This window comes from Ursus americanus, chromosome 25, assembly GCF_024610735.1.
Source record: "Ursus americanus isolate L20-20 chromosome 25, mUrsAme1.1.p, whole genome shotgun sequence".
In the NCBI taxonomy this organism is placed as follows: Eukaryota; Metazoa; Chordata; class Mammalia; order Carnivora; family Ursidae; genus Ursus; species Ursus americanus.
Genome location: NC_142151.1, coordinates 11,981,076 through 11,992,089, shown reverse-complemented (window position 1 = coordinate 11,992,089; position 11,014 = coordinate 11,981,076). Strand labels below are relative to the sequence as shown.

Genomic DNA, 11,014 nt, shown 5'->3' with positions numbered 1-11,014 from the left:
GAGATAGGCTTATTTTTTCATATATAAAGGATTAAGTACATATATAGTCACATTTCCTCTTAAAAAAAGATAGGGTTAGAGAGGATTAGTCTTCACCTCAGAAGTCTTTTTAGGGGATAAAGACAGTAATTGGCCTATAGATAAATATCTTAACACTGTACATTTCACATGTGCTATTTACATGGTAGTAAGTTCTGGTACCCGTAGCTCTCTTACGTAAGCATGAACACGGGCATGTGCCAAAAATCTGAGGGATGTGCACTAGGGAATCTAAAGATACTGAATAAGGCTCCCTGCAAAAAACAAATCAAATGGATTACTGCCTATATTTTCAGAGCTACTATAGGATACTGTGGTCAAATTTCTGTGGGTTATTCTTGTGGTAAGTATACTGACCAACTCATGTTTGCCTGGGACTTTGCAGGCTTTAAAACTGAAAGTTCCACAGCTCAGGAAACTCCCCATTCCTGGTCAAACCCGAACAGTTAGTCACCTTAGTGGTAAGGGACAGTGCTTTATATCTTTTGTATATTTTCCATAATGGCAGCATATAATAGGAAGTGAATAATCTTTCTATATTAATATTTATACAATAGTTAATATAGATTTCTATACCGACAGTTATGTAAGTGTTAATATAGACTCAACATAATCTGGCCCAGTCTGCCTTTCTTTTTTTTTTTTTTTTTAAAGATTTTATTTATTTATTTGACAGAGAGAGACAGCCAGCGAGAGAGGGAACACAAGCAGGGGGAGTGGGAGAGGAAGAAGCAGGCTCACAGCGGAGGAGCCTGATGTGGGGCTCGATCCCAGAACGCCGGGATCACGCCCTGAGCCGAAGGCAGATGCTTAACGACTGCACCACCCAGGCGCCCCCCAGTCTGCCTTTCTAGTTATTCTACTTGCATGAAACTTATCTTCTAACTATGGTGAATTTCTTCGCTTTCCCAATCACACACTTTCATACCACTGTGCCTTTGCTCAGGCTGCTTTCTGCCTGGAATTCTTTCCATCCCTTTGAACATACACTGAACTTATTCCACAAGGTCTGATTCAAATTGTACCCCTGTCACAAGCCTTCCCTGATATTTCCCTTTCCTCAGTTTCCCCTGTTCCCCCCCAAAATGACTTGCTGCTTTTGCTGTCCTACCAGTATTTAAAAATATTCTTTCTTTCCTCTTTTTAACAACTGATAATTTATTAAAAAGGTTGATTTAAGTATCTGCAATGGTGACTTCAACCTTACCTCCTACCTCAATACTGATGGAAATAATCTGCTTAACAATTTCAGAAGGACTGTGCAAATCAATGAGTAGCTTGTGGATCCTTGGCTGATCCCAAGGTTCCCAAGTCTTAGAATCTTCACCACAAGGAGTTTTTCTTGTAGTGATTCGCAAAGCCTTGGTAGGCATCTGAACTGGTCCTTTCACTTTGAGATTCTTTCCCTTTGCGCCCCTGATCAAGTCAGCACATACCTTCTCCAAAGATTTTAACTTGTGGCTGGCTAGAGTAATGCTACTCTGTTGAATCGCTACCTCTGGTTCCATGGGTGTCTTCCCGGCATCTTTAAAAGTCATGGCTGCGATGCGGCTTTCTAACCGACTTGTTCCTCTAAGAGAGCAAATAGTGGTTAGTCAAGAGTGGAAGCGGGGCATCCAAAGCTCCACTGTTGTTGTGACTGCACCTTCCTCAAAGAGCTAAAATTTTTCTTTCTTGTAACGTTTGCTTCCTTGGGTTAATATTTACCTACATGTTTGCTTTCTTCTCTGGACTAAAACCGCAAAGGGCTCTATCATTATTACCAATGTCCATCCATTTCTGGCACATAAGAAATGCCTGTTAAAATCATTATTTGTTTTATAAATTTTGAAGCTTATTATACATTTATTATCTTATTTGACCTTCTCAGCAATTCCTGAGTTTGGCAAGGTTGATTGTAGGATATTGTAGGATATTCATTCTGTTAGTGAACAAAAGACGTGGACAGTGACTAAGTAACAAAGGTTAGTAGAGGGTAAGTGATAGGAATGAATCCTGTCTTCTGACTGCCACTCTTTCTTCTAAGTTCTGAAGGTTAAAGGTCACCCAATAGAATCACTCTGTTGGTGAAAACGGGGTGATCAATATTTCAAAAGTAGACTTTGTATAAAAGTTTACCTTGTCTTTCTACCTCCTTCAAAACCCATTCCGCATCTCAGCATTCCTTCATTCATCTCCCCAGTTTAATTCTTTCTGATAAGAAACGTGGGCTGGGGCGCCTGGGTGGCTCGGTTGGGCCTCTGCCTTCCGCTTGGGTCATGATCTGGGAGTCCCTGATGGAGCCCCACTTGGGGCTCCCTGCTCAGCGGGGAGTCGGCTTCTCTCTCTACCCCTCCCCCTGCTCATACTCTCTCTTTCTCAAGTAAATACATAAAAAAAAAAGAAACGTGGGCTAAAACATTTGATCTTAAGTCAAATTGCCAAAACTCCATAGGCTACTAAAGATTAACACTACCGAAGAATGAAAGTTGTACTATTTAGAGGAACTCTCTTACACCGTGACTGTCAGAGATCCTTTAGTTTCAATGTGCTTTTCAAATTTCAGACCTCTTGTCTGATGGATTCTTTCTACTTCAACTCTATTCTAGGCTTCTAGTTGCCGGGTAACTAGCAATCATTGTCCAAAGGGAAAAGCTCTGGTTAGGAACCTTATTGGAAGAAAGAGTGGTATTCCGGGTCTACCATTCTGATTCTCGGCTTTATCTTTCTCATTCCACCAGTTAAATGGGAGTAATGCCACACCCACCTCGTGAGGACAGGATGCCGCGAGAATTAGAGACGAAAAGTAAAAGCGACTTGCAAACCTAACTTCTAAACCCATAAAAAATGCGATCACATTTTCACGATTCCGTGTCTTGCTAATATATTCTGCTCTACTTAATTTTGGTAAAAAAGAAAAAAAAAAAAAAAGTTCTTCCAACAGCAGTAAAGCAAAGCCCCCGCTGCCCTGCGCCTCCAAGCCTCTGGAATGAGTCCGCCTTCCCGCTTTCATTTGGTGACCTGGGGCCGGAAAGGCGCGCACGCAGTGACGCATTTATCCCGGGCGATGACGTCACTACTAGGCGCCCAGCGTCACGTTGGCCAGGTCTTGGGCTGGCTTTAGGGGGACAAAAATGGCTATGGCCAGCGATTTCTACCTGCGCTACTACGTAGGGCACAAAGGCAAGTTTGGACACGAGTTTCTGGAGTTCGAGTTTCGGCCAGACGGTGAGCAGAGGAGCGCCGCCGCCGCCGCCTAGCGCGGTGCGCGGCTAGGGGAAGCCGGGCGGAGAGGAGGCGGAGGAGGCGGGGTGGGGGTGAACCCGCTTCAGTGGGCTCGCAAGTATATATTGGGGACTGAGGTCACAGCCAGAGCCAAAGTAAATCCGAACCGAAGACTATCAGAAGCATAAATTGAATCTGTGAATAAAAGAAAATTAATGGGTGTAATTTAGAAAATCTAATCCTGCCAGATATTGAAAACTTGAACATAGGGTAATCAGAATCCTACATTCAGCGCACCGGAAGCCATCTAGTTTACTTGACGTCATCCTTGAACATTTTAAAGAGCATCCCACCACGCGGTGTCCAATGGATGCTTAAAATCTTCCGGTGACCGGTAATTTTCGGACTCCCCATTTAACCATTGTATTCATTCAGGCGCTGTATGTAAGGCCACGTGTGTAGGGAAAGGAATGAGACCTACTCTGAAGAAGGGAACTCCACGGATAGAAAAATGAGTGTAATGATGTGTTTTGGGTGCTTAAATGTAGTTGTTGCTCCCCATAGGATGCATTAAGAATACAAAAGAGGGGAATGGTTAGGGCTACATGTAGGAGTCAAGGAAAGCTTCCTAGAGAAGGTAACAGTTGAAATTGTAACTGGTGGGCAGGGCTGCTCAGGGGTTCCCAAACAGATCAGATTGGGGGCTCACCGCTGACAAAATCCAAAGGCAGAGAGTCTACTGGTGGTGAGACAAGAAAGGAATTTATTTCAGAGAGGCCAGCACCGGGAAGACTGGACTAGCATCTCAAATACTATCTGCAAAATGCCAAAAAGACTTGCAAAAAAAATGTGGGGCATATGTGGGTTTGAGATCATAATAATGTAGGTAGCCAAAGTCCTCTTTCAAGATGAGTCTTTTTTTTTTTTTTTTAAGGTTTTATTTATTTATTTGACAGAGAGACAGCCAGCAAGAGAGGGAACACAAGCAGAGGGAGTGGGAGAGGAATAAGCAGGCTCCCAGGGGAGCAGGGAGCCCGGTGCGGGGCTCAATCCCAGGACCCTGGGACCACGCCCTGGGTTGAAGGCAGACACTTAAGGACTGAGCCACCCAGGCGCCCCTCAAGATGAGTCTTGAAATGAGAATAGGTATTTTATTGGCCTGTGAGGGGAAAAAAAACCATTCAGACTGCTGAAAACAGCATGAGCAAAGGGTGAAGTGGGACTGACTGTCTGCTGCCCTGTAGGTGCCGCACATTCTATCATTTGAGAGCCCTGATTCTCTTTAGAAAGTTACTGTATACTGAACTCTGCTTAGAACAAGGACGGTCCACCTGCACAGACTTTTCTTTCTTTGAATGTGTGTTATGTGCAGGGCAACATGTAAATATAAAAATTGAGGGTATAATAATGGGTAAGTCTCTAATTTTTCTGAAGGAATTATGTCTTGGTGGGTGACACAGACATGAAACTAGCCATAAAACAGTGTGGATGGGCAAAGTTCTGTGAGAGTGAAAAAAAAAAAAGTAGAGAAGCATCACATATTAGGTGAGAGGAGCGTATCAGACATTTAAGGCTACAGCCCTGCAGTTCAGAACCTTAATCATCTTGTTCTCCCTTGTTTTCCCCATGTGTCTCTTCTAAATTTAGCTAAGGAGCCAGATTTACCTGAATTCTCTATCTGTTCTTTTCTTAGGTGATACTCTTTTTAGTGCCTTTGCCTTTGAACAGCTTTCAGCTTGCCTGTATCATGTTTAGCCAGTCACATAAATTAAGTAGTCTGATATTATCAGGGAGAGTTCATGCCAGAACAGTGGTTCTCATCCAGTTATCTATCACCAAACCATTACACATATTTCCTTCAGTAGCGAGGGGGTCACCTCATTAGGGGAACCTGTCATTTTAGAGATCAGGACTACATTACATTTGTATCTGAGCAACTGACGATAGCCATGACTAGAAGCGTGCATCAGGGAGTACAAAAGTCATGATGGATTAAAATTAAATATAGGTCGGCTAAAAAACTGGCCAACTTTTATCTAGAAGCAGTATATAGTTCGTGTGCATCTTAGTGCTAAAATAGTAGCATTGCCATATTGTATACATATATTAATTTGAAGGAAATAATTAAAAGAACATTTGGACTATTGGGGAAAGCATGAGTTTGGAAGAAGGTAGACCTAGAAATGAATCTTTTTGACCCTGGGCAAGTTACTTAACTCTGTTATTTCAGGTATGAATAGATGAGAGAATAAAACCTATTAAGGGTTATCTTACCGATTAGATTAAATTTTCTGTGTAAATCACTTAGGGCCAATACAGATATATAACGTAGACTTTAAAAGAAATGTTAGTTCCTTTTTCGGATTCCCTGTCTAGTTCATGGCATAGCTTAAGCAAATGAGCATTAAAATTGACCCTCCTGTTATATTGAATTATATTGAAGGCATGAAATATTTAAAAATTATGTTGAATATTTACAAATTCTATTGAAGCCATGAAAGTTTTGAAAATGACTGGCTTCAACTTTAGCCAAGTTTTTACCAACAAATATTTGCGTGTTTACAGGTGTAGCATTGATCTTACGCCAAAAGGGCGGAAATACTAATAAAAGTAGTAATATACAATGGTCTTTACCTTTGAAATTGCTTACAATCTCTATTATATTTTTTTTAGCAGTTTTTGCTGTTATAGATTGAATTTTTTTCCACTCCCCACAGGAAAGCTTAGATATGCCAACAACAGCAATTACAAAAATGATGTCATGATCAGAAAGGAGGTAAGTTCTTTTCAGATGTCTAATTTTTTATGTTTAGACCATTTTCTTCATGTCTTTTTTGAATTTACAAAAGTACATCTAAGGCTATATTGCTGTAAAGAAGCCAATTGATAGATTGATAAAGGAATCTGTTTAAAATAGATCTAAATGTAGCATGTGTAACGGCCAAAGAAGCAATCTGAATATATTAAGTTGTAGTCCCACCTTTGAACATATAATTTTATTCATTTTATAGTTAGTGTTGTTTTTTTTATCCCATTCCCTATTTAAACTAATTGATAGTCAAGATTTAAACACAGTATGAATTTTAAATGAAACGCTCAGAAGTTAGGGCTAGGGCAAAGTTCAGAGCAGTAACTGTGATGTCTACTTGTATTTATCTCTGTTCACCTCATAGATTTTCCATTATCACCATTAACCACTCAGAGTTATTTGATTCCCGTGTTACAAAGGCAGAATCCAGGGCTTTAAAAGGGGCTAGTGTAAGTTATCTTTTTCTTTTCTTTTTCTTTTTTTAATTCGAAGACAAACACATATTAAAGGAAAGGGTAAGAAAGTTAATAAAATCATAAGGATGAGTGATTCTCTCCCATCCTGTATTTTGGGATCAATATTAGATTTTTCTGTGATATTCTCGTTGAGTATTTAGGGTTTGTAACTTTGTCTATCATTTCATTCTGAGTTGTGGGAGGTAATAGACACTGCAGAATTTTTATTGTCACTTGTTTTCAGGCTTATGTGCACAAGAGTGTAATGGAGGAACTGAAGAGGATTATTGACGACAGTGAAATTACAAAAGAAGATGATGCATTGTGGCCTCCCCCTGACCGAGTTGGCCGACAGGTTTGTATTCAGTGGTTCTTCACGTGCACACGTCTTAGAAATTGGTGATATAATTGTTATGTTTCTCCTTATTTACTTGGCATAGATAGATAGATCCTCATCGATTCTTTGGTTTTCCATTTAGTAGGCACTGGTAAGTACTCTTTAATTTTATTCCACTTAGTCTCATTTTCTGTTCTATGTCTGAAGAGTAAAGGACTCAGTACAGAGCTCTAAATTTAGACATCTTTCTGACCAGTCTTCTCTGTAGCCTCAGCAGTTAAAGTCAGGATGTGTTCACAGTGTTATGGATAATTGCTCTTGTATATTAACTACTTCTGTTAGGAATAAGTGCAGTGTTTGTGAAATTCCAGAGAGGAGTCTTATTGACTGTAAAATTCACTTTCTTCATTTTTATAACCTTGAGAACTCATATTTGCACCCGTATGCCCAAGAGAGGGATTCGATTGGTTTTTTTTTCAAACTGACCATTGCTTTTGCCTCCTATTCCCTTCAGAGTAATTAATGTTTCTCAAAGGGCTTCTGGAGAAGTTTGAAGGTTTAATTTCACTCTGTAGAGAGATAGTTGGATTGGGTTTTTTCAACTCTTAAAGAAATGAGATACAACTCCTGGAGGAAGAAACACTTAATTTCACTTTTGTATATTCCTGAGGATAGTATTGTCTATTCCTTTTGTATATTCCTTCTTTGATGAGAAGAAAATGTGGAGAAATCAAATAGATGCTGACGTTCTGTGGCAGTCACTTAACTCTTCTATGTAAAGAAGCATCATTTAGGAAAGCAAGGGTCATAGTTACCAGTATTTAGGTTACGCACTGTGAACACTTTAAACAAGTAAATTTGAATCTCGGTTTGTTTTATGCAATAGGTACATACGTACTAAAAAGCAGACACAACAGCAGTAAGCTGTTTATCTCCTTCAGACTCAGGGAGAACCCAGTATTATCATCTACCCACTTGATGATGTGTTCGTATGTTTTAGTTAGTGGGGAGGGGTAGGCATGTTCCAGAAACATCTATTGGATCTGTAAGTCAAAGATTTTATGATCGTTTGAGAGCCTTAGTTAGTTCTCTATTTCGTGCGTGCCAAAAACTGTTCATAATTAGGTCTCATAATGAAATACAGAGCTAAGACTGTCTTTAATGGTATTTGTTATTTAACCTGATAAATCACTACAGTCATAGCCTCTTAATTATTGGTCTTAGATTTGCAGATAAAATCTAGAGAACAATTTCTACAAAAATTATGGCACACTAAAAATGTCTACAGTATGTTGTATTTGTTTTACTAGGTCTTAATTTTAAATGCTTTGTGAAGTCAAACCACAATGAGTCTTTTAGTCTTAACAGCCCAGGACTCAAATATCAATACCATCACTTATTCTTGGTTGTAAATACATCAGTGTTTTTTTCCTATGCATTATGAGTCTTGTATCTTGCATTTGTAAAATACCCTGAGAAGGGTGTTTAGGGATTACTGAGTATCTTTGTAAAGTCTCTAGCAGCAGGGCTTCATACATAGTAGATGTCAAAGTGGTGCTATTAGTATTATACGTTGTATTTATAAAGCCTGGTGGAAAGGTTAAATATGCTTGTTTTTATTTATTAAAAATAGGTTTATACCCATATTTACAGCATTGTGCTTCAAAGTTAAGTCTTTAGTTCTTACTGACTTAAGAAATGTTTATGTGTACTCTTAAATATATCATTCATATTTATAGTGTCTTTATGAGATTTCTGGAAAGCAGTTCTTGGTTGATCGTAATACTGGGGACTCTTGAGCAGTTGATGAGGTTTTTATTTTACAGATGTAGTTTATGTCTTTCAGGTCAAGTTTCTTTTCCTTTTCCTTTCCCTTCCTGTTTCCCTTTCCTTTTTTTTTTTTTTTCCTCCTCTATGACTGCTAGAAAACTTGCTGCTAAATTGGGACCTCTTGGTAACAGGTATCTGTATTCCTCTGAGGTGGAGTTTTATATTAACTACATTAATCTATTTTGTCTTTTTCAGGAGCTTGAAATTGTAATTGGAGATGAACACATTTCTTTTACTACATCAAAAATAGGTTCTCTTATTGATGTAAATCAGTCAAAGTAAGTATGCTAAAGTATTTTAACTAAATTGATGTAATTTAGGGATGTCTGGGTGGCTCAGTCAGTTAAGCGTCTGCCTTTGGCTTGGGTCATGATCCCAGGGTCCTGGGATTGAGTTCCGTATCCGGTTCCCTGCTCAGGGGAACAGGGGGAGCCTGCTTCTCCCTCTGCCTGCCACTCCTCCTGCTTGTGCTTTCTGTCTCTCTGACAAATAAATAAATAAAATCTAAAAAAGATAAATTGATATAATTGACTTGAGAGGCTCATTTTAGAACAATAGCCAGTTTTCTAGGATTATTTCTGTGGCCACTTAATCAGTTTATTCTGCAGATATAATTCTGACTTTAATGTCATTAAAACTTGCTGTCAAAGTGGTTAGCACTGTATTTTTCTGATTGTCAAAAAAATCTTAATCTTAATCTGAACACTATGCATAATAGTGACCAAATTTTAAAAGCTATTTTTGGTAAAAAGCTGGATAGAGTTTCATAAAATTTAAAGAAATCCTTATTGGATTGTAGCAGCCTCATTAGCCTAATATCACATCATTCTCCTTCTTGAGTTTAATATTTGAAAGAAATTGAAGAAAATCAGTATAATTTGAGTGTGGTTTTAGCTTCCCCTATCTTCCCAAGTTTGTCTGCTCTGGGCTTTTGTAGGACATACTATTGTTTTTGTCCGAAAAATTTCTATGCTTCCACTTCTTTTCTCTTTTACGCCTCAAAATGTTTTCTTACTGCTCTTTGTTCTGTCATCCTAAATTGTAAGAACTTACTTGTTTGCTTTTCTGGTTTGAATGTGAACTGCACGAGAACCTTGCTGTGTCACCAAAGTTAGCACAGTGCCTGGCACACAAGAAGTGCTTTGTAAATATTTATTAGAGGAAGGGAAAAAGGAATGAATGCATAGTAACTATTGGATACAAAAGCTACGTTCATAATGACCATTCAGATACTTTCGAACTCTCACATTGATTTTCCTACAGTTGATGAGGATGTGGTATTCACACTCTAACTGGGATTTTAAATTGGTACAGTGTTTTTTGGGAAGCAATTTGATAATTATGCATCAAAAGCTGCTAACATTTTATTTTTTAAAATTTATTTTATTTTTATTTAAATTCAATTAATTAACATATATTACTAGTTTCAGAGGTGGAGGTTGGTGATTCATCAGTCTTATATGATACCCAGTGTTCATTATATCATGAAGCTGCTAAAATTTTAAATTCATGGCTGCTGGAGGGGAGGGAGGTGAGGGGATGGGGTAACTGGGTGATGGACATTGGGGAGGATATGTGTTGTAATGAGGGAAAAAATAATATTAAAAAGGGCACAGGGCAAGACTTTAGTTATGAAAATAGAGAAACACCAAAATATTTATAGTTACCCTGTGAGGAGTGACATTTTATAGTATTATGAGTATTAATTTTTTCTATCTTTATAATTTTATCTGCTATCTTCGTTCTTACTATGTATAGCTATTTCTTTTATAAGAAAATAAACACTTTAATATGAAATAAATACTGGTGAAGAATTTTATATTTTTTGTAGAAAAGACAGAAATGGTAATCAGTATGTTTATTTTAGTTGCAGCAAATCCCTTCCTTTCTCCTGAATTCCTTTGTCTTAGTGTTGTTTTGTTTTGGGAATTAACTTTAAAATTATGTGTTTCATCTTAGAAACAAAAAAGTAACTTTTACCTTTTTAAATTTTAGGGATCCTGAAGGCCTTCGAGTATTTTACTATTTGGTACAGGACCTGAAATGTTTAGTTTTTAGTCTTATTGGATTACATTTCAAGATTAAGCCAATCTAAATTGTATGTTTTGAAGCTGTTTTTATATTTAATAAGGGATGGGTTTGTCATTTACACTATTGGGATTTTTATAAATGTGAAGGTTTTTTTTTGTATACTAACTAAAAATAACAAAATACATAAACAGGCTTAATGGTTATTCTCATTTGGGTCCAAGGGGTCTGGACAGTCCTCACACATGAAATTCTGTAAATAAAAGCAACCTTTTGTTGAGAGTTTGCCCTAATAAAACATATCAAAGCCTG

General features: G+C 38.1%; 1 protein-coding gene and 1 pseudogene across 1 annotated transcript; one reads left to right on the top strand and one right to left on the bottom strand.

Annotated features, from left to right (window-relative positions):
- Positions 1 to 1,200: 1,200 nt before the first annotated feature.
- LOC148107768 (small ribosomal subunit protein uS10 pseudogene) lies at positions 1,201 to 1,856 on the bottom strand (annotated as a pseudogene).
- Positions 1,857 to 3,090: 1,234 nt separating this feature from the next.
- On the top strand, positions 3,091 to 11,014 carry MAGOHB (mago homolog B, exon junction complex subunit). Its single transcript, XM_045781133.2, has 5 exons — positions 3,091 to 3,246; positions 5,961 to 6,019; positions 6,752 to 6,862; positions 8,870 to 8,952; positions 10,670 to 11,014. Exons 1-5 carry the CDS (start codon positions 3,153 to 3,155, stop codon positions 10,767 to 10,769), a joined length of 447 nt encoding a protein of 148 aa, XP_045637089.1. The 5' UTR covers positions 3,091 to 3,152; the 3' UTR covers positions 10,770 to 11,014.

Coding starts and splice junctions, on each gene's coding strand:
- MAGOHB (XM_045781133.2), top strand. CDS start 3,153: ATGGCTATGGCCAGCGATTTCTACCTGCGCTACTACGTAGGGCACAAA. Junction 3,247..5,960: donor GTTCGAGTTTCGGCCAGACG/GTGAGCAGAGGA, acceptor CACTCCCCACAG/GAAAGCTTAGATATGCCAAC. Junction 8,953..10,669: donor ATTGATGTAAATCAGTCAAA/GTAAGTATGCTA, acceptor TTTAAATTTTAG/GGATCCTGAAGGCCTTCGAG.